Raw genomic sequence first — 22553 nt, forward strand, 5'->3', positions numbered from 1 at the left:
ATAAACACATAAAAGTAAAAATCTAATTATACATTGAAGTCTTGGCTGGACGAGAAGAGAAGATGCATAGGAGGCCATCCAAGAAGTAAGCCAGTGCAATGAAAATGTTTATGACTTCCCTCTGCGTTGTGCCTATATTTACTGGCTGACATGAGTGGCCTGTGTCCTATGGTCTGCACACAGTATCCAATCACAATGTGGAGTTTCTCAAATACTCTGTCTTCAGTCTATAACGTTTTAGGTAATTCCACCTTGCCCTCTGGTGAACCCTGTTTACACTACACTGTCATTGCCCTGCTCAACAATAATTAACCTACAGCCCCATCTATTGGTGCATTTGTGAAGTGAACAATTAAAACCCAGACACGACAGCTTTCTTTATGAAAATGTTTACTTGTACAGTTGTTGGAAACAATAATTATGTCTGAAAGAATAATAGAATATTTCATCACTTTTCAAAGCTACATTCACATACATGTAAACATTTGTACTTTATTTATAGAAACTTTAACACATTACTTTTGCATTATTTTGTTATATGCTAATCTCCGTCTAGCTTTTGTAGATATAGAGGCAGAAATGCCATAAAACAATGTTCTCTCGTGAAAGATCTTAAATTCTCGCAGAATCGCAACCTGACCCTTATCTGGACATTTTCGACTCTGTTCTCTCTGGGTCATCATATCTTTCCAGAAACACTCCAATAATCCAAATTCACATTCACACACTTAGGCTCAATGAAAGCAAAGTCCTACGACTGTGTGTAGCGGATAATCTCACTCAGGTCATGTCCTGTCACTGCAAAGGCATAACCATCGCCGTCACAGAACTTGGCGCCGCATATTTGTGTGTCCGTCACACACTCATTGTGCAAATGGGCAACCTAAGAGAAAAAGCACACAGTCATGGTCTCATAAAATGATGAGATATAAGTTACACCTGGGGGAAAACGCCAACAAGCTTTGTATTCTGTTGTAAGACCAGTTACCTCCACACTGTTGGTCTCTGGGGTCATTGTCAGGTGCCACACCCTGACTAGAGAGTCCTCAGCAGCAGACAGAAGCTAAAGCACACAAGCAAATGGTGACTTAAAAGAAATCCATAACAGAACATTTATGAATCCCTCCATATTGTTAGCTGAGTTTGCAACACAATAAACTGTCAGTGAAAAAATTATCATTCCTCATCCATTTGGTTTATACAACTCACCAGTCCAGAAAAAGGAGCGATGTCCAGTGAGTAAATCCAGCGAGCGTGGGCGTTGACCTCAGCATGCAGAATTCCCGTCACTGCCTCATAGAGACGGATCTGGCCTGTGCCATAACCTGCCACCACTGTACCTTTCCACAGCTTGACAGATGAGCAGCTCATACTGACAGCAGGGAGGAAGGTGGAGGATCATTGCCATGAGGGAATAAAGGGAAAAGATAATGGGCATTAGATTAGAGTGAGGAGGGGAAATGAAGAAGGAACAAAGGACAGTGGAAATGAACATAAAGTAGATTAGAGTACAAAGTACAACAGTGCATGAAGAAGGGAGAGAGACAGAGAGGAAAATAAGAGTAGAAGAGGAGTTTAAGATTAGTGATGATGGAGTTGCACCATAGGTCACTCTGTCAGTATTTCACCACTTTACTTTAGCTACATTTTGCATTATACACCAAAAATGACAAAAAACTATAATAAGCGTCTTACTCAAAGCCAGGGATCTTGTTGAGCACCTGGAATTCCTCCCCAGACTTCCACACACACAGGTTGCCCCCATCATCTGCACTGACCAGATCAGCTATGCACTCCTGAGGGGAGGGGGGCAGCAACAGAGTGGAAGGGATTATGTAAATCATAGAATGGTTGCAGTTCCTGGAAGTATTATATAAAGTAGTCATTTATTTAGGTAGGCTGTCATTCGTGGAAAAGTTATAACTATCCTGTATCAACAAAAGTTTCAGATAGAGAGACCAATGCACACACTGAACAAGCACACACACACGCCATACCTGGCTGCCAGAGCACTCTGAGGCCATGTCAGTGATGGACTCCTTATGCTCCTCCAGGACCTCAGACAGGGTAATATTACTGCCTTTACTAGGAACATCAAATACTAGAATTGCACCAGATGAAACACCTAGAGAGAGAGAGAAAGAGACAGTACACTGTAGAGTTTTGCCCTGTAGTTTGAGTATAAATACATTTCACTCAGTACTTACCTACACATATATAGTTTTCCCACACTGCTGATATCCCTCGCGCAAACACGGCCTGAGCTGGGACACAAATAAGTTCGGTAAGTGCACTACATTTGGTATAAAATTCTGGATTAATACTTTTCTCTCAAAACAAATGTGTGATTACACAAATACGCATATATGAACATGTGTATAAATGTATGGGCAAACAAAGCAAGCAGTATGAGTATGCGTTAACCTGACAAAGCAGAAAACATTGTTTGTGTGTACAATGTTGTCACTGCCATTTGTGGTTGTGTAGCTATAATAATGTAGGCGTGGATGCTTGAAAATTGTTTATTTTATTATAACAATTACATCCCCCAACTGATATTTTTAACTATGTTTGTGTTATGTACACTTGTGTCATATTTTGTTGTATCATATCATGCTGTATCATACCTTATTGTATTGCATCATATAATATATGTAATAAGTTTTCATGCAAATAATTGAGTCAGTCTTCGTGTGCCTACATGTGTAGCAAATTCACAGTTTATATAAGTTTACCTGTAGGTGTTTCCGGAGTATCCAGTGCGTGCCAGTACACCATGATGGAGCCGTCGGATTCATACATCTAAAACAATGCATTCATATGATATAAGTAAAGCAAAGTAAAAGGCTGAAAAAACATTCATTCAATGTCAAAAAGACATTCATACTTTTGTTTAGGTTCACATTTAAAAAATACTAAACAACACACAGACACTACAAGCATACGTAAGTAGCATAAGTAGCAGTGTCTCCTCCAATTGTGGCGACTGCCAATGTCAACAGAGAAGAACTCACCTGGATGCCTTTCTGAGAGGTCACCACCAGCAGATCACGAGAGGGCAGAACACAAAACGCAGCCTGTTACAAGAAAACGCAGGATTTCTTTATTTTTATGATACAACCAAATGCATATACGGTATGACAGAGCAAAAGTCAAAATACTGCGCAGGACAGTGATCCTAAATAAACAAACAATGCAACCAATATGGCAAGTCGTGCCCTTGCAGAGCATCATCAAGGAAGATAAGCGTCACAGACTTTAGCGAGTAACTGACATTAAATTAAATTAATTCTGTATACTGTATGACAAGTTTATCTAAATGTATGTTAACTTGTCCAATTCATATTCATATTCAGTGAGTTGGAAAACAGAACCAGCTATTTTCATTTTATTTCCATTTTATTTTGTATTGTTGTCATTTTATTTCATTGCAGTCCTGAATGTTTTTTTCTCCTGGTTTTACCATGTAAAGCACTTGTGACTTTGTTTTGAAAAGTGCTGTATAAATAAAGTTTTTTTTATTTATTAACAAAACAGAAAATGGTTGACTGTCCTAATGCATTCCATCTGCACGTACATTTAGAAAGAATATGAAATCTTGCAGGACACTTGCTGTCTTCAAAGACCTCTCTGACCTCCTGCCTGCTCTCACGGTGTAAAATAATTGGCAGTGCTAAGAACACACTGCTGAAGTTGTGGCCTGACCTGCATGATGAGCGATGTGCTTGTGGCGACATTGGGCTCCTTGGACTGCAGCTGACGGTGGGAATAGTTGAGGCCGTCCCAGGAGGCGCTGACCATGTTGACAACGTTAGCATGGACCACCGTGAAGTAAGTGAGGCGCCGCGGGGCGATGCGCAGCACGCCGAGGTTGTTGTACAGCGCCGACGCGCTGTTTTTGATCTGGATGCTCTTTTCTTTGTGATACATCGAGCAGCCTTCTCTTCACAGCGCAGTTAGTTGAAATGGCAGTGGGTGGTCTCTTGTCAGTCTAAGAGAATAAAATAAAGATCACTACAATAGTCTGGTTAAGTTAAACTAGCGATTTCATCAGACTCGTCCCGGTATTTGGCAGCAAATGGCAACGCTAAATACTTAACATTAGCCGCAAGCTAGTTATGTTAGCGAGAAGCCAGCTGCAATAATGCAGCGTAAATAAAGAGGGCACGGTTACTTTTGTGTGACAAATTGCACACAGTCTTGCTTCCGATTACATAACAAATGGCCTGGCTTCCGTTAGCGCCGTCGTGTTCGATAATTACGAATAAAGTTAACGTGACCGAAGTACGTTTCTCTTTTCTTGCTAGTTTTTGTCAGCAACAGGATTACCTCAGCGTCCTCCGCAGCCATAGAGACAACGCCACCTCTACGTTCTACGTCATCCTTGCGTGCTCTGTTGCTGAGCAACCGTAGACTACATGTAGCAAAGGATACAAAGAAGAGTCTATGGTAAGGTTTTAAACAGATTTCAGATCATAACTTTATAATAGTGATCATTCGTAAAGCGTAACCTGTACACGACGGAGCTGCAGTCAAATGGTCATATGTCTCGCCATTTGAACCGTGTTTAATTAGCTAAAATTAAGTAATAACTCTATACGTACATACGTTTTCAAAACATCGCGGTTGTGTGCCACTCACACATAAAACATTGTCCAAACTCTAACGTTATATACTGCTCAAATTCTGTAAGGAATTGCAGTAAGCGAAAGAGGATCGTGTCCACAGTCGTCGTTACAGTTTTAAATCCAAGTTCCCATAGAGAAATGAAAGTGTGATATTTGATCACATCCACCAGAGTGTGCTAATGTTTACCATATGACATTTTCACAGCAACATGCCAACTGATAGGGACTGATGTTGTTCCTTGTTAATTTATATGCCCAGTAAACATATCAACCTCTTCATCATCACATCTTCATCACTGGTTTTTGATTCTGTCATTCATGGGTCATTTGTGTTTCATTCTCTCACCAGTCTCTGAGCCAAGATGCCACGCTCTGCAGCCAAGTCCCAAGCTGACAAGCATGGACGTCGGTCATCTGTCCAGGTGACCACACCTCCACCGCAGGACCTGGAACTTGAAGATATCATCCCTGGTCGCTTAACTCAGGCCCAATGGGTGGACATGTTAATCCAGGAGCATGCAGATGAGACAGTGGGGGAGATCATGGAGGAACTGTTGAGCAAGGTCATGGATGGCTGTTTAAAGGTGTACATTGAAAGACAGGTAAAACCAAAAAGGCATATACGCTTATTTCGATTTCACTTCAGTGTGAGCATCCTCTTACTGATTGACATTCGTAGAGAGACCAATACAATTATATACAGAACAGTACATATAACATCCATGTTGCCTGTCTGTCCTTAAGTTAGAACATTTCTCCGCTTCCTGGGCCAAGAGCTACCTCACACATATTCTAGAGCAGCAAATCCTGTGCCTAGATGAAGGAGAAGGACCAGAGGAAGCATCTAAAACAGAAGACTCAGAGCCTATGCCAGCGACTTCAGATGCCTGGGCTCAAGGATGCATGCCTGTCGTAAATGCTACCCCTCGACCTCACACCGCCGCACAACAGGTACTCTTGATATGGCTCTTCTGCAAGTCTTCTCTTCAAATTTCAACGAGAGGTTATGTGTGTCCATATCTACACTATATTTATATTGCTATATTTGTTTCTAACAGGAGGCTGACATTGGCCAGGTCCCAGCACAAACAGAGCCAAGAGTCAACCAGCAGTGCAATGTTATGGCCCAAATAAAGCAATCTGAAAAGGAAACAAGTCCCAGGAGGCCAGTCAGTGACAGGCGCTATAAAGTGCTTTGTCCTCGCTCCCCACCAACAGTTGATCAAAAGAAAAAGCAGCAGTTTAATTTACCTCCCAAGCCTGTTCCAGGCACATTACTGCCATCCCTGTCCTGTTCAGCAGAAAAAAAGGATGTGGAGGTAGAGGGTAAGAATAGGAAACATTCTGTTTATAACCATACAACTGCATCATTATATCAGCATAAGGACTACCAACCCCTTCCAAGGCTTGATCACTCCTGCCTGCCTCGACAATGCATCTTTCCTCAGTATGAGATTGTGGATAACAACTACACAAAAACCAAGTCCAAGAAACCAAGTGGCCTATCCAAACTAGAACCAAGATATAACAAGCAGCAAATTGAATGTACGGTAACCTCACTGAAGCCACTAACCAGCTCCAAGGACCAGCCAGTTTCAATGTTTCAGAGGAGAAATGAGGCAGATGTCTGGCTCAAGAAATTGTCTCCCTCTAGACATAGAAAAGAAGGGATGGTGTACTCTGGGCCTCTGAGGCTGGACACAATGGATTTGGCCAAGGGTGTTTCTCTCATGGATCCACAGGCAGTTGAAATGAACCCGCTCAAGTGTAACCCTCCTGCCCCATCTACCCAGCTGAGGCTGATACGAAGTGATGCAGCTGTGCCACTGTTTTCAGTTGATCAGGTTACCACAGGTCCACCACCTCGGGTCACCCCATTGTTTCCGTCCAAGAACTGGGACAACTGATTATGAAATGTTGTGATAATACATGTCTGTAGCTGTATTTAGTGCAGAATGAGCTATATGTTAATGAATCAAAAATATTCTTCTAATACAAGAACATGTCATATAGTGTCCACTGTAGGCTAAGTTGTGAAAGATGATTATACATCAGTTTTCCCTCTATGTATTTGTTTTGCTACTCTGCATTTGCAATACAGTAGTGAGATACACTGTGCATTGAAAAAAATAATACCTGATAAATTGTGAAAACAATATATGCATTGTCGTATCTTTGATATTAATATATAATTACAGTATATATAAAAAAGAAAGCTATGTGTTCTATCAATGTCTCCCACAAAAAATATAGCAAACATAGAGATAGATAGAAGCACCTCATATAAAAACTACAACACTGGAGCAAGGATGTATATTATATGTTTGTATGTGTATTATATATTGTATGTGTATTATACTATCAATGATGGGAGGATAAATAACAGAAACACCTCTCTGTATAATGCAACAGCACCACAGACTACATCCTCCAAAATGACCATAAAGTTGAATCAGCACCTCTCTAAAACTGGACTGGCTTATAACCTTCATGAAGGCAGAATTTATTACAGGACTGTTTTAGCCAGTTTATTGGGTACAGCAACTGAGTGTAGCACATAACATGCACACCAATAAAAATCTGTAGCTGCTACAAACATCTGCCACAGATGTGTAGTGATTTGAGTGAAAAATAGTAATAAAAACAGATAGATATGATCATATCCATTTATTTTATAAATATGTACATAAGTGTATTTGCTGCATGGGCATTTTTGACTGTTTAATGCATTGAAAGGTAAGGACCCTGTCCTTGACACATAATTGGCTCCAGAGCACCAATCCACGCACCATACGGGAGACTGCTCATGCAACCTATCTTGCTGAAACCGACAAGATGCTCGACGAGCAGCGAGCCAATCACCATTCACCACCGCCGCTTCTACACCAATCAGGGGACTAATTTGCTTGGTAGCAAGTTTCACTGACCCGTTGCACATGTGAGAGCGCTATGAAGAGAAAGCAGTGTTGATGAAAACTTTCAAAACATCGGAATTATCATCACATTGAAAGCCAGACCAGACATGAAGAAGAAGCAGGCAGTTGCAGAGGAGCCAGCAGAGGTGAGACTGGCGACATTTAGCATGGCTGGAGCTACTTAGTGGCTAACTACCGGTTAGCACACGGGACAGTTTTACTCACGGGTGTTGCTTGCATGCTTTACCTACAATGTTGCAATTGCGTTAAATCGATAAGACGTTGTTTAATATGCCGTATCTAATTAACAGAAACTGAATTATATCAGGTACAATCTAATACTTCTGATACAAACACCACAATTAACGCAACGATAGCATATCAGTATTTGGTTAGCCCTGTTTTTATATTATACCCTGATTATTCTGATTCATCACTAGTAATATAATACCCGTTGAAAGTTGTGTAACATGTTGTGTTGTTGTGTTACAGATGGTTCCCTCAGACTCTCCTCGTGAGGAGGAGGAGGAGGAGGAAGATGAGGCTCCAGTTAAAGCCAAAAGGAGCAAACCTGGGGAGGCTGGAGAGGAGGAGGTGGTCTATCACCCGGTGAAGCTGTCCCGAAGTGATCTGTACAGACCTCCTACAGCAGAGGAGCTAAACCAGCTGAAAGAGGCGGAAAGCCTGTTTCACTGCAGCCTGCTCAAAATGCAGGTGAGACCTCTGACTTACTGACATGAACGTGCCAGAGAAGAATGAACAGAGACACGGAGAGAGAGTGAAAAGGAATAAATGTCTTATAAATGTCTATGATCTATCACCAATAACAGATGGAAGAGCTGCTGAAAGAGGTCGCCCTGAGTGAGCGTAGGAAACAGCAAATAGATTCCTTCATTCAGACAATCACCAGGCTGCTCCAGACTGTGCCAGAGTCACCGGAGGTTGAGGTATGTAGTGTTTTAACTCTAAGAAAAGCTTAATTCATTCAACCCTCCAGAAATTCACACACAGAAATCTGTAACCACATTTCTGACACTCTGTGTTCAGGTAAGTGACCTGTCATGGCTGTCCAGTGCAGTTAAGGTCCCTTTCCTCCTAGTGCCCAAAACAACAAAGGGCAAGTTCCACATGGCACCTCCTTCTTCAATCGATCTGATTGGCAGCTACCCCCTGGGCACCTGCACCAAACCACGCATCATGGTGGACCTGGCTGTCACAATCCCAGCTGTAAGTCACCTGCCCTATTTAAATTACATCACTTGAAGTCTTGAGGGCATTGTGCTATTATCATGGACTGAATGCAATAGGACAATACAGACACTAGATTACAAGAGACTCTGGTGTCTTCTGTCTATTAGGATGTCCTCCACCCGAAGGACGTTGTGAACCAGAGGTATCCGAGGAAGAGGGCTCTCTACCTGGCAGGCCTGGCCCAGTGTCTCGCATCCTCCTCTGACACTGGAACCATGCGTTATTCCTGTCTCCATGGGAATCGACTCCGACCCGTTCTGCTGCTGACCCCTCCAGGTATTTAACTTTGCATATGCATATTAAACAGTATTTTTGGGGGGTTATGATTGTGAGACAAGATATGTTGTGGTGTTCCATCTTTCAGGCAAAGACTCTTCCAGCTTCACCGTACGCGTTCATGCCTGTCCGCCTCCTGGATTCTTTAAGCCCAGTCGTTTCCACCCCCAGAGGAATAACATCCGGACAGAGTGGTACACCGGATTGCAGACCTCCCAGTCTGGTAAAATTGTTAATTTATACGGCTTGTTTTTCAAATATTATCCATCACAAGGATTTTATCACTGTCATTTGACACAATGATCATATGTATATTCAGCACCACATTGTTTTTTAGCAATAGTTCAATTGCAGTATTACTCTCATCAAGACCAATTAATTTTCTTGTGTGTTTGTTTGTTTGTTTGTTGCAGAGAGCAGCGAACCTCCCACTCCGCATTATAATAGTTCTGTTCTGGGGGATTTACTGCCCAGGGCTCACCTCCAGTTTCTTTCTGCTGTCAGCTCCCAGTGCTCAGCTTTTGCTGATGGGGTGGCTTTGCTCAAAGTCTGGCTTCGTCAAAGAGAGCTCGACCAGGTAGGAGGCTTGCAGTGGCTCTTTTACTTGAGCAGACCCTACATTCTTCTCTTTACATTGTTTTTATTTATTAGTCATCTGACACTGTATAACTCGCCTCACCTCTGTATCGCTCTCTCAATGTCTTACAGGGCACTGGTTGTTTTAATGGCTTCCTGGCTTCAATGCTGTTGACTTATCTGCTGACCACTCACAGAATCAGTAATACCATGACAGCCTATCAGCTTCTTCGAAACAGCTTGAACTTCCTGGGTAAGAATCTGTTAAATACAGTTTTTTTTTACACAACATGATATACGACTGGTGCTGCAGGAGTTCAACCGTTGGGCATAAGCACACACTTTCTGTGCAACTCTGACGCATGTCAAGAAAGCTGCAGGCCCAGATGGCATATCTGGGCGAGTACCATGGTTCCCACCTGCTTCAAGAGATCCACTTGTCCCTGTGCCTCCATCCTCCATGAATGACTATCGACCAGTGGCCCTCACCTCACTGGTCATGAAATGCTTCTAGAGGCTGATCAAGGACTACATTTGTACCTTCCTCCCTCTTACCATGGACCCGCTGCAGTTTGCATACCGACCAAACAGACACAGCCCAGGCAGCTCATTTACCACCTCAGGCAGCTGAGTCTCTCTGAGGATCCTTCCTTCTACTCTGGAGCTGTAGAGAGCATCCTGACAGGAAACACCATTGCTTGGTTTGGCAACGGCTCCACCATGTACAGGAGGGCTCTGCTGGAACTACACTCCCCTCTCTGCAGGACTTTTACACCAAGAAGTGCAGAACCAGAGCCTGTAGGATCATGAAGGATCCTCCCCACCCTAATGACGGACTGTTCCAGCTGTCGCGGTCAGGCAGGCGCCTCGGCAGTTACACAGCCAAAACAGAAAGACTGAGTCCCTCAGGCCATCAGGCTTGTGAGCACTGATCTCCCCAGGGCCCCCCATTAAGTTCTACAAACTCATCATCTCATGTACACACATATGTGTACACATCGACACAACATATATTTCCTTTCTGATTTTCATATTTTCATTTCACTGCACATCCTGTATGTGACAAAGTTCTTGAATATTGAATACAGTCGTTTTAGTTACAGTAATTTGCTCATCACTGTTTTGAATGTCTTGCAACTTACCCAACTCTCGTTGTAACCATCAGCATCTACAGACCTGACGGTGAATGGAATTAGCCTTGCCAAAGATCCTGACTCTACAGCTGTGAGTGGTCTAGCTTGGATATAAAACAGTACACATGTGCATGTAGTTTATTCACACTTTTGTTTAACTCCTAAAATAATCATTATTGTTCCCTCTTCACTTTTTTTCTGTTCCCTGCAGCCGTCTCTTGCAGAGTTCCACAATGCTTTCCAGGTCGTGTTTGTCGACCCTTCAGGACACCTCAACATGTGTGCTGACATGACCGCTTGTACCTACAAACAGGTAAATACTGTAAAAACAAATGTGTGTTCAAATAAGATCATTTTTCACTGGTGAGATTAAGCAACAGGTTTTGACCATTTTCAAATTTGGTTCTCAGCTGCAGCATGAGGCATCTGTGTCAATGCAGTTCTGGGACAACCCTACAGTGGATGGGTTCCACAGCCTCCTCATGACCCCCAAACCCATGATAAGGACAAGCGACCACGTATTCCAGTATGGCTCTATTTTTCAGATTAGTTTTACGCCTCCTAATAATTTTCAATGTCTATGATGTGTGTTCACTTCTCCTTTTACTGATTCTGGCTAAAGATAGTTTCCATTTAAGACACTTTCTCATACACAGTCATTGTCAGGGTCCTTTAATGTTGGTTAATAAAGAGGGTACTGAAAAAAACCAACCTACTAGCTGACATCACAAGAGTTAGTTTTCTTTTCAGAGCAGAACTCGCTCTTATACTGTTTGACTTCCCATCATCATCATGTCAGCTCCTCTGTTTTGTGCTTTTCGTCTCTCACTCAGGCTATGTGAGCTGGTGAAGCTTCAGTCCAGCTGTAAGAAACTGAATCTCCTCAGTGAGCTGATGGACCACAGTGGAAATTATGTCCACACGGCACTCCCTTTTACTCTGTCACTGCTTCAGAGAGGACTGGGCCAAAGGATACGCCTCCTCACCCACTCCCTCTCTCCTGACCCAGAGGTGGGAAAGATTTACATCCACGTCTGGCTTGCTCAAATGGCAGAACGTGCACACTGATTTCTCAGAGCTTAATTTCATAATTAGTTTAAGCCAACAAAGTCCTGATTTATTCAGCACTAATACTACTACTACTACTATTTTGACTCAAACTAGTTTTAAAGTGTCTTAGAAAGGAATGACTCACACATACACACAAAATATGCTTTACAATCTTTAATCACTCAGTTTCTTGAACATACTGTTTTTTTTGTTGTTTCTTCACAGTGGTCTGTAGAGAGTGAGGCCCCAAAACACAAAGCCCAGCCTCCTCTCTCCTTCGGTTTGCTCTTAAGGCCGGAGCTGGCAGCCTCTGTCCTTGAAAGAGGCCCACCTGCAGACAGCCCCAAGGTAAACTCACCTGTCTCCCTTTTCTTTGGATGTACATGTGGAGAGTTTTATTTCTTATTTTTCCCCTTGGGGTTGAAGATACAAGGTCATTTTACTTTACTCTATATGAGTGCAATAACAAAAGTGTTACAAAGAGGGAGCACATTTATATTAGTATCTACTCAATGCAACAATGTACTCACCATACGGTGTATTTGATTAGTGAAGTTTTTTTTTCCTCATATTGAGAAAGAACTGCTGTGTATTTTTCAGTATGGTTGTAAACATTTTAAAGAATATAATACTACTATAATAATCCAACCAAATGTAGCATTTAGAGACACAACTCACTTTCATATTTGATACAGCTAGCATTTGCACTTTTAAAAAGCTTTTCTTGTAGCATACAAAAGAGACAGCCCTGTCGCATGACAGTATTTGTACTTTTTTTTTCATCATTTTTGTGTTGCCATGCTGTTGCAATGATACATTATTAACAACAGTGGTGTGTTTCTGCTAGGCGGCTGAGTTTCGTCAGCTGTGGGGTTCTCGCTCCGAGCTGCGTCGCTTCCAGGACGGTGCCATCACTGAGGCTGTGCTGTGGGATGGACAGAGCATGTGCCAAAAACAACTGGTCCCTAGACAGATCGTCACACACCTGCTACAGCTGTATGTATTTTATTTTGGCAGAGCATACTGAGAGACACAAAAGACATCACATTGATACTTGTAATAATACAGTGGTTAATTTGGTTAGTGGGTTTATAGCTGTAATGATAATACATATATTCAGTATGCTATCATGGTAACAAAGGAACAAACCAGTGATTTATCTTCATTTTTTTCCCCTCATGGGTTATATCTTGATTTGTAGACTTTTGTGAAGAAATCTATTCAATGTGTTCATAAATACCATGTACAAAACATAATACCTGTGTTAAGGTAAGGTAGGAAGCATATGAGAGATGGCTTGATACACTGTCACAAGCCTGCCTGGTGTTTGATGTTGAATTCCAAGGATTTGTATCCACCACGTTTACTCAGATATTGCTGACATGATTGTACCACTGGCTCACGGTCCACTGTTAAAGGAGTGTCAGCCATAAAGTCAGGTGAGGTGATGAGACAAATCACTGGGCTTTAATTTTGGGAACTACATTAAGGTATAGTAAAGTATTTGACTGCAGCTCAGCTCGCAGCTCAAAACAACTTTTTGTAGCATTATTAGCACCAGCATATACCACATATTAACAGTGGGAGAATACCTGCTGTCCTAATAGCCCTGCAATCTCCACATCCTCCCTGACTCTTCCAATCAAGGCATCTACCTAACTTGCACCCACTGCCTCCTGCCCCCCACTGCCCTCCAGTAACCTTATTCTATTATTAGTATAGGAAGTCAGTGTACATTGCTATCACGTAGGGTCATGCAAGTTATGCATTTCTGTTTACAAAGATCATCATGTCAACATGCTCTGGGCTCAGTCTTGTACGCATTACTGCAAATGTTTGTCCAGCCTCTGACAATAAAGACGGCAGTGATACCCCAGGTACACACAAATAGTGTCTCGCCAGAGTCGCCAGTTTGGGGAATCTTGGTCCATTTACCCTCCACCAGTCAAGAGGGTTTATGTCCAACGAGGGAGCAATGTCTCTCAAGTAGTAATCTACCTGAGCCTCAGAGTCCGTGGCATAGGAGGAACTGTAGTTGTCTCCTAGGAGCAACATCATGGTGTTTTTAGTGTCACTTCTCATTTGTGAGGGCATAGCCACCTGGCTAACATCAGGTGTGATCAGGGTCTCCTGTTGTTCATCCTTTGGGCCAACAGTAGTAGTTATCACATCTAATTTTGAAACCAGTTCATGCAGTTTAACCTTTGCAGCCAGTCTCCCCGTTGGTGTCAAGAAGCTGAGATGTTTGTGACGAGGGTCCAGCATCGAGGCAATCAGAGCTGGTTTGGAGGCTAAGTCATTGGAGTCAACCTGCGGTACAGTACAATGAAATAACAACTTAAATGTTGTTGCTTGTCAGCACTTATTCTACTAAAATAATTGCCAAATATACAATATGCACAAATTGATAGAAAGCATTAGTTTATGCCTACCTCCATGTGATTTCTAAGTGACTTCTGAACTTTCAGCTTGAACTCCGAGACTTGTTCAACATCATTCTCTTTTGGCACAAGGTGGGTCTGAATGAGGCTGAACGTGATTGGGTAGATGTTTGAAATGGATACCTCTGTTTCAGCAGATATGACTGTTGTTGCCCATTTCAGCGTTGCCAGCACAGGTGTGAAATTCTCAATTATTTGCCAGCAATCATCTTCAATCTCAAGGGTCTGGGCTTCCTGTCTGTGGGTGATTGTGCGATCAGAGAGCACAGCTTTGATTGCCCACCGCTGCTCAAGCAGCCGTTCAAACATATCGCAGATCGTGTCCCATCTAGCTTTGCTGGACTGGATAAGCTTGTGCTGTGGCAAGCACATCTGAACCTGCTTCTGCTCCAAGGCCTCACTTGCCAGCAAGTTGTGACTGAAGTGCTTGACTAGTTTCCCTGCAGCAACAATGATGCGGACTAGATCCTCACTCAGCCCATCACTGACTGCGCGCTGCAATGTAGTGGCAAAGCAAGTGGCATAGTCCCAGGTGACATGGGCACACGCATGGGCTGACAAGATGTCCTGTGTGTTGTTATGAACACATGCAGTCACTTTCCCAGTAATACCCCAGGTCTGCACAGTGTTCAAAAGCCTCTCTGTGATGGTGTCTGTAGTGTTGTGGCTGTCTGGTGACAGCTTGTGTGTCTGCAGCACAGCTGACCTCCCCTGCCAGTCCTCTGTTATGAATGAACAGAAAACTGTAATGTACCTCTGAAATGGGAGGGCTGTCCAGAAGTCAGCAGTGAGAGCCACTTTCTCCACTCTACCCAGTTGCACTACAAGCTCCTCCACCTTCTCATGGAAATGGCCTTCAATAAGACGTGTAATATCGCCAACTGATGGCATTTTATAATTATGCACAGTGTATGCAAGTAGCTCACGAAAACCATCACCACTAACCACGTTGATGGGAAGCATGTCTTTCTCTATCATTCTGGAGATAAGCTCAGTCACCTCCGCATGTGTTGCCAGTGACACACCGTCATTAGGCATAGTGTCTGGGTGCTTGTTTTTGATGTGGTACATCATGCTGGTGGTGCTGCTCCTGTATTTCAGCTTTGTATCGCATATCGTGCAGTGAACCTCGTCGTCCACTTTGATGAAAATGTCCCAAACTGAGCTCCGCTTCAGGCGCTTCCTCTCTCCGTAGTCACGCTCAGTGGGGTTGGTAGTCAAACTCATGTTGGGTGACATGATGGCAACCTGCATAATGTCCGAACTAGGGGTACTCTCCTCCTCGATGCACTGAACGGTGCAAATCACCGGCTTCTCGTCTTCGTCTAGCGGTGTGGTGGACGGGTGGTGCCTGCTCATGTGGTTCATCATGGAGCTGGTGGCTCCGCCGCAGTACTTCAAAGTAGCGTCACATTTCATGCAGCGGACGAAGTTCCCCACTTGTTCAAAGCAGTCCCACACAGAGCTCCGTCTCCTCCCCGTACGCTTCATGTTTTGCGCAGCAAGCTAATGTCTGGTCCGACTACTTTTTACGGTAGCAAGCTAGCTAATGTTAGCGCCGATCAGCATCTTTGGGGTGTTAAAAAAAACACTTGTTTCTCTTCGACATATGCCCTAAGAGAAAATGAAAGTGATGTGAGTGTAGGTATGCTTTTGTTGAAGCCTGGTTTGTGTAAAGAAAATAATTAATGTATTATCCACCAGGCATGCAGATATCCCCGACTCCTGTGTGCGATATGTGGGGGCGATGGTGGATGACGTCATCAAAACGGGAAGTGAGGTAAAAGCCAAATCGTTATGGTTGGATTTTATTTATTTTTAATAGACATCAAATTCAGATTTTTTTTGTATTCCTGTTGGAATATAACTTTTTAGTTAAAAAATAAATTAATGAATTTAGCATAATGAATTTATATTATGTTTTTATGTGTTTGACATGTATTATGCTCTTTAGGTGCCTAGTACTGGAGAGGAAGAGAGTTTACTGGTGGTTCAGTCCTATGATGACCTGAGTAGAAAACTGTGGAGGCTGGAAGGTCTGCCTCTCTCCATCACAGCAGTGCAAGGAGCCCATCCTGCACTCAGATACACACAGGTAAAACTTCTTGTTCTGATCAGGGAACTGCTCTCATTAATGCAGTGCATAAATTGAAAAACCACCACAATGTAATTCCAGTTCAATGAGCTTTTGCTAGCTGCAGTTACATATATAAATTGTGAATTTGGCTTCATGATAGACTAACATTTCATGTCTTGCAGGTCTTTCCCCCTGTGCCGCTGAAGCTGGATTATTCCTTCTTTGACAGAGAAAAGACTTCCAGATCATTGGTGCCAAAGGAAGACAAACCCTGCCCTGCTTATATTACCCCTATCACAGGTTGGTGTTTCATCCACCAACAACTAACTCTTGTTTAATCTGTTGAAAACTACATCTGGACTTAAGTCATTTCTGCACTGTGTACCATAGAAAATGTTTCATGAATTTTCACTCTCACTGAAACATAACTTCATTTGATTTTGCTTTCCCCTGTGTGGCTACATGCGTGTTCCCTCTCTTAATTTGTTTTACAAACTGTGATGACAACGGGCTAAATTGCTAAATAACTTGAGTTACAACACGTTTGTTCAAAGCAGGAAAATTACAGCCACTTAACCACAGACATGTAGCTATACAAACTTGTACACTAATGTTATTGCAGTGATCTGTCACATGGAGGGGAGTGGAAAGTGGCCTCACGACCGCCTCGCTATCCGCCATATCCGAGCTGCCTTTCACACTCGCCTGGGGGCGTTACTCAAGAAGCACCATGATTATACGTGCAGGCCCTGCCCCACACACCTGGATGTCTGGAAGGTATATTTTTGAGTTTGTGCACATGTCACACATTTGTCTGTGAACTTGATTGTGATAAAGTCAATATATAACAGTTATTTTGTAATCTAATTATAAGTTTGTGGCATGTCCAAGCAGGTTCTTGGGGCATTTCACAGTATGGTGTTTATTTATGCTGTTTTATTTCCCTTTGTTCATGTATCCAGGATGGCTTGGTGTTCCGCATCCAGGTTGCGTACCACCGTGAGCCTCTGGTGCTGAGGGAGAGTGTGAATGCAGAGGGGTTGCTAGTTGTAAGGGACAACGAGGAGGCTCAGGCTCTGGAGATGGCCACCATTCACAAGCCTCTACTTACCAGCACATTGCATGGGTAAAATCAAAACAAAGTAGTATGAGTGCGTTTGTGTGAGAAAGCAGGATTGTAGGGCTCCTATTGGTTACCTCAGTCTTTTCAACCCTAAACGTTGTAAGATTAAAGACAGTTGTAATGTTTTCACTTTCTTCAACTTTTGTCCCACTTTTCTTTTCTTCCTTTCTTTCCTTTCACCTTATTTTTGTCTCTTTCCCGTTTCTTCATTATTTTGTTTGCCCTGCATGCACCATTTCCTGACTTTTTATCTCCATCTTATACATTTCATCTTGTTGTATGTAGGCTCCAGCAGCAGCACCCGTGTTTTGGGGCAGTGTGTCGCCTGGCCAAACGCTGGCTGGGGGCTCAGCTCTTCAGTGAAGACGTGACAGAGGACACAGCAGACCTGCTGGTGGCGTCGCTTTTCCTGCAGCCTGCACCCTTTACTCCTCCTGGGTATCTACCACTTCTCTTTTTAATAATCTGTCCACCTTATCAGTCTCATTTGTGTATTTTTTCACTTCCCTTTGTTCGTTCAGTAGGTCATGTGAATGCATTTTTCTGTCTTCCTCAGTTCTCCTCAGGTCGGCTTCCTTCGTTTCCTTCATCTGCTCTCCTCCTTTGACTGGAGGAACAACCCGCTGGTAGTCAACCTCAACAACCAGCTCACAGGCAAGCACTCACGCACACACACACACACACACACACACCCCTTTTCTCTCTGTGTCACACACAAACAAATCCCCTCTGACCTCCTTTCTATTTTCACACCCGACATACATTAACATCCTGCTCGTGTGCATCGCTGTTTCATCACCAAGTTGAATTGTTGTTCACCTCTCTGTCACATGTAGCTGCAGAGTACACAGAGATCAAGAATGACTTCATGGCCTCCAGGGAGTCTCTGCCTGTCATGTTTATAGCTACGCCTAAGGACAAAAAGTCTATGTGGACCAAGCGGGCACCTAGTGTACAGGTCAGTGGACACACAAATACTAGTACACAACTCACACAACACATTTAATAGATGAGATCAATACTGAATTTAAAAATGATTTAAATATTACAAATGGTCAGTAAACAGGAAAAAAAGACAAAAGAGAACTATTCCACCAAATAGACCTTATACATTATTTCTGTTCTTTTTTTGTTAGACTTGTAACAGACAGAGAGAATTACAAACAACGGTGTAGAAAAGAGTTGCATGTTCTTGGCAGGGAGCAGTCACATAGTTTCCCGATCCTGGAACCTTTCCTCAGTGCGCACTGGTCTCCTGGATCACACTGAAAAGATATGAAACCAAATGAAAGTAAGATATTGGTTAATGATTGATAAATGTCTCTGTAAAGATAATAAACAGATTGACTAGATTGATTTTAGAAAATTCCAGATGGACTGAGTTGTTGCATTACGTACCACAGGCAGATAGCCATGCTTTTTTCTTAGAGCTGGAAATTGATTGTTCTGAAGTCTTTCCAAAACTTCATGTAAATCATTAATCTGGAAATGCAGAAATGGTTTGTATTACTTTAATAAACATTAAAATACCACCAGAATATCAAATTATAAACAACGTTTAGAAGAATTTCAACTGACAAGAATGTTTACATCAATAATTATATCAACAATGTATATTATTAAATTATATTACATATATCAATGTTTTTTGGAGAACATCAGGTGTAGCTCACCAGTTGCTTTTCATTGCTGTCCTCTGGCGTAGTGAAATAAGTTAAATATTTTGTTTCGTATTCCTCTGTTTGGATGTGACCATAGCTGTGAAAGAGTCCAGTGGCACACAGTAGTGTACAGAAAAGGTACACACACCAGCTTCCCATGGTGCGTAGCTGACCCAGATAAGCTTCCTGTGCTCGCCCACCACACTCCCCCTACAAGTCTAACATTGACACTGAGCCTCTCCCAAGCATTCTGCTTTATAACAGTGGCGGTCAGCAGGAACTTTGTGATCTGTGACGTCCCAACAGAGACGTCATTGTGGGTTTAATTCACCATGCCTAATCACAATGTTCAGGTTGCAGATACCACTTTTTTGAAGAGTTCACTTTCCCACCTTTACAGACTTCCAAAACTGAAAAGGTGCTTTAAAACAAATAGCTAAGACGAGTTAATAACCCTGGTTCAGTGTGTTTATAGTTGTCCAATGCCTCTGAATGACCACTAGGGAGCAGACTGTGATGGCGTGAATCTGTTAACAGAATGAGTATTTGAGTTTCTTTCTGAATACTCGAGATGCTTTCTATCTACAAAATACGACCACGACCTCAGAAATGTTAATTAGCTCTGCACTTATCATGATTTATAATGAAACCAGAGAGTTTCAAGTTTAAATTGCATTGTACATTTCCCATGAATGAACATGGCCTATGATCTGGTTCATGTGCCTAATAATCAAAAAAACAAAACAACAGTTGTACTTGGAGGAACGAGTATGCGTCATTAGGACTTGAAATTAGCACATCGTGGTGCAACTAGGATGATAATGTGGTGGGATTTCATAAAGTGCATTTATGGGACAACTTCAAGCAGCGATTTTACATTCTCAAAAAGACAAAGAAGTGACCCTTTGCACTAAAACACAGAAGGGTGTGCTTTCATCAGACGCGTTGAAACAAATAGAGTAGGCGCCTCCTTGTAATACTCTTACTAAATGCTCTATACAATTTTATTCATGTTGTCATTGTCTTTTGTTGGTTATATTTTTTTGTGTTCTGGGAAATTATTTTATATCCCAGTGGAGGGTGCGTTTAACCATCAAATGTTATATTTTGGTTGTTTTTAGATGCTGCAGCGTGTGGTGATGGTGGCTGCAGAGAGCCATAAGATACTGGAACGTCAGCTGATGGACAGCAGCCAGATACAAGATGTCAGGGTTGGTAAAAAGTTTACTCACCACTCCATCGTCAAAAAGTCCACTATCTGAATTTATTATGAGTTAATATTTCAGCCTTGTGATGCACTTGTGATGTCTTTGTTTGTGTAGGTGGTCATGCGCCCTCCACTGGATGCCTACGATGTGTTGATTCACCTGAACCACAAGCAGGTTCCCCTGGTCAGCCAGGCAGTAGACCCTCCCACTGTCACCTTCAGCAGGGGCGTCATGACTGGCAGCGTGGCCCAGTCTGGAGGGGCCCTGCCTGTCGTCGACTACAACCCCGTGTCCCTCTACCTGGGAGAGCTCAGAGTGAGTCTTGTCTGTTAGGGATGTTAAAAGGGAAGGTGTGGTGTTAATAAGGCCTTGTTGACACAGGATGGGAGGAAAGCTGTGTAGCAGGATTTACACATGCAAGTTCTGGGCTGTTCAGGCCAGATGTATATTGTGTGGGACGTCCAGCAGCTTCCTGACAATAAAAATGAATTACAGTGAAGAGAAATACCCTGTGAAACTAGTCATAGCTACAAAATGGTCATAGCCACTTGTGAAATGAATGCAAAAAGACAGCACTACACTAGAAGTACACAGTTGTGTCATTGTCTGGTTCAAACTTGCCTGAGAGTCGAGATGTTAGCGTCTCTATGAATGGTTAATTACACATTCCAGGAAATAATTATGTCTCAATAATTTATAGTACCAGCAAGTTTGATTTCAGACAATATTTCTCCACTGTTAATGCCTTCTGAGCTCTGCAGTATCAGTACCTTGTGTCTCCTGGTCTCCTTCACGCAGCTCGGAGAATTACCACACCAGACTGGAGCTTAGATCTCACAGTCTCCAGTGCAACAGTCGGGAAAGTTTTTCCTTGTTATCTGTGATGTGTAAATGCAGGGTTGTATGGACATAGAATATGTAATTACATTAATATACAGTAAAACTCTCCGTTGATAGTAAGAAATGGAAATACAGTTGACCTGTGTGTTATTATCTGTAATAACCTGGACGCAGAGGGAAATCTTCGATTTTCTTTCTGGCAGTTAAACGTGTACAGTATTCGAGACGACTTGTTGCAGGTGCCAATCTCTGTCTCTATCGCTGTAATGTTCTTCACCTTCTCCATACACCCTCATGCACATAACTCAACTAACAACTTACTATGTTTAAGGATGTTTCTCAGCCAAGGTCTTGACTTGTTATTAAGCAACCTTGACAAGAACATAGGACCTCTCTCTTTGTCTTTCTTTCTGTCTTTCTCTCTCTCTGTCTGATGAAATGACATTGGATACATTATGCAGCCAGTACACGTCTATATTGTGCACTGCATGAACACGTCTACACCTACGCCATTAAAGACTGGTCAAAGCAGTCAATCCAAGAGCTGATTAGTAGACTAAGCTTATCTGAGTTGTTAAATGTAACAACCTAAACTTAAATAAAACTGCAAAGGTTCTCTGATGTGTAATTTTGCTTTGAAGAAAATACTACTGACTTTGTATTTAATAGGCTTTGCTTTGGCCTGGAGTACTGCAACAAAATGGATTCTGTCCAATTGTGTCCTGAACTTCAGTCATTTATTTTCAGGAGGCCTTCGCAGACCTAGCCCTCTTCTTCTGTGATCCCTATGGTGGAACAGTGATCTCAGTTTTATGGAAGCCAAAGGCCTTCATCCCAATGCCCTTTAAGGTAAGACCAAATAATATAGGAGAAAGGCCTTCTGGACTGCTAATAGCTTGCTTTGTTGTATCATGTGTCTCCTTCATCTCCATCCTCCTCATTTCACTCACATGTCAACATGCACCGCTCTGACCTGATGTTTTTCTTTCTCCTTCATCACACATCACAGACGTCGCAGGTGTCTGCTCGGAGCGTGGTGGTGACTGGGGAGGAGGCAAATACCATTCCCAATGTCGAAGCAATACTGGAGGACTTCCGGGTCATGGGAAAGGGCTTGGTCAAATCAGTGGAAGCCAGGACTGAAAAATGGTCATTTTAGACAAGACGGATACACACACGTACCACCTTCACCGGGTACATTACATGTTAGCATTTGACATTTTCACCAGAGAAGGTACATTGATACCTTTTTTGGTTAGTTTGCGCCTGACAGAATAATAGAAACATGAGTGAATGTTTGACATCTTATGAACAATATTATGTGTTGCTGTTAAAGACGAGCTACATGTTTGTTTTGGTGAAGCTGTATCACGT

At 42.5% G+C, this 22553-nt stretch overlaps 4 protein-coding genes across 5 annotated transcripts; 2 read left to right on the forward strand and 2 right to left on the reverse strand.

Moving 5' to 3' along the window:
* Nucleotides 1-497: 497 nt before the first annotated feature.
* On the reverse strand, nt 498-3930 carry wdr54 (WD repeat domain 54). The gene is made up of 9 exons (XM_070904851.1): nt 3706-3930; nt 3015-3077; nt 2736-2802; nt 2208-2264; nt 1998-2125; nt 1696-1796; nt 1210-1372; nt 989-1063; nt 498-883 (listed from the first exon to the last, which is right to left on the reverse strand). The coding sequence occupies exons 1-9, from the start codon at nt 3928-3930 to the stop codon at nt 752-754; spliced, it is 1011 nt and encodes a 336-aa protein (XP_070760952.1). The 3' UTR covers nt 498-751.
* Nucleotides 3931-4990: 1060 nt separating this feature from the next.
* On the forward strand, nt 4991-6535 carry LOC139283799 (uncharacterized protein C2orf81 homolog). The gene is made up of 3 exons (XM_070903836.1): nt 4991-5230; nt 5373-5579; nt 5687-6535. Exons 1-3 carry the CDS (start codon nt 4991-4993, stop codon nt 6533-6535), a joined length of 1296 nt encoding a protein of 431 aa, XP_070759937.1.
* Nucleotides 6536-7650: 1115 nt separating this feature from the next.
* Nucleotides 7651-22553, forward strand: nol6 (nucleolar protein 6 (RNA-associated)). Of its 2 annotated transcripts, XM_070904153.1 has the most exons (26): nt 7651-7689; nt 8036-8257; nt 8374-8490; nt 8591-8770; nt 8902-9070; nt 9159-9293; nt 9484-9647; nt 9779-9899; nt 10812-10870; nt 10991-11092; nt 11190-11305; nt 11613-11790; nt 12055-12177; nt 12677-12825; nt 15975-16050; nt 16225-16365; nt 16530-16647; nt 16970-17124; nt 17310-17473; nt 17756-17908; nt 18027-18124; nt 18307-18428; nt 20253-20342; nt 20454-20654; nt 21927-22028; nt 22189-22553. In XM_070904153.1, the coding sequence occupies exons 1-26, from the start codon at nt 7651-7653 to the stop codon at nt 22336-22338; spliced, it is 3444 nt and encodes a 1147-aa protein (XP_070760254.1). In that variant the 3' UTR covers nt 22339-22553. The 2 variants fall into 2 exon arrangements, with proteins under 2 accessions (XP_070760254.1, XP_070760256.1); XM_070904155.1 differs by lacking the exon at nt 7651-7689 and having other exon boundaries at nt 9165-9293.
* LOC139284011 (E3 SUMO-protein ligase ZBED1-like) lies at nt 13445-15761 on the reverse strand. Its single transcript, XM_070904156.1, has 2 exons — nt 14262-15761; nt 13445-14139 (listed from the first exon to the last, which is right to left on the reverse strand). The coding sequence occupies exons 1-2, from the start codon at nt 15759-15761 to the stop codon at nt 13591-13593; spliced, it is 2049 nt and encodes a 682-aa protein (XP_070760257.1). The 3' UTR covers nt 13445-13590.

This window comes from Enoplosus armatus, chromosome 4, assembly GCF_043641665.1.
Source record: "Enoplosus armatus isolate fEnoArm2 chromosome 4, fEnoArm2.hap1, whole genome shotgun sequence".
NCBI lineage: Eukaryota > Metazoa > Chordata > Actinopteri > Centrarchiformes > Enoplosidae > Enoplosus > Enoplosus armatus.

Coding starts and splice junctions, on each gene's coding strand:
- wdr54 (XM_070904851.1), bottom strand. CDS start 3,930: ATGTATCACAAAGAAAAGAGCATCCAGATCAAAAACAGCGCGTCGGCG. Junction 3,078..3,705: donor GCACATCGCTCATCATGCAG/GTCAGGCCACAA, acceptor TTCTTGTAACAG/GCTGCGTTTTGTGTTCTGCC. Junction 1,797..1,997: donor CAGAGTGCTCTGGCAGCCAG/GTATGGCGTGTG, acceptor CCCTCCCCTCAG/GAGTGCATAGCTGATCTGGT.
- LOC139283799 (XM_070903836.1), top strand. CDS start 4,991: ATGCCACGCTCTGCAGCCAAGTCCCAAGCTGACAAGCATGGACGTCGG. Junction 5,231..5,372: donor AGGTGTACATTGAAAGACAG/GTAAAACCAAAA, acceptor TCTGTCCTTAAG/TTAGAACATTTCTCCGCTTC. Junction 5,580..5,686: donor CTCACACCGCCGCACAACAG/GTACTCTTGATA, acceptor TGTTTCTAACAG/GAGGCTGACATTGGCCAGGT.
- nol6 (XM_070904153.1), top strand. CDS start 7,651: ATGAAGAAGAAGCAGGCAGTTGCAGAGGAGCCAGCAGAG. Junction 9,294..9,483: donor ATTGCAGACCTCCCAGTCTG/GTAAAATTGTTA, acceptor TGTTTGTTGCAG/AGAGCAGCGAACCTCCCACT. Junction 17,125..17,309: donor CACACCTGGATGTCTGGAAG/GTATATTTTTGA, acceptor TCATGTATCCAG/GATGGCTTGGTGTTCCGCAT.
- LOC139284011 (XM_070904156.1), bottom strand. CDS start 15,761: ATGAAGCGTACGGGGAGGAGACGGAGCTCTGTGTGGGACTGCTTTGAA. Junction 14,140..14,261: donor CACTTAGAAATCACATGGAG/GTAGGCATAAAC, acceptor ACTGTACCGCAG/GTTGACTCCAATGACTTAGC.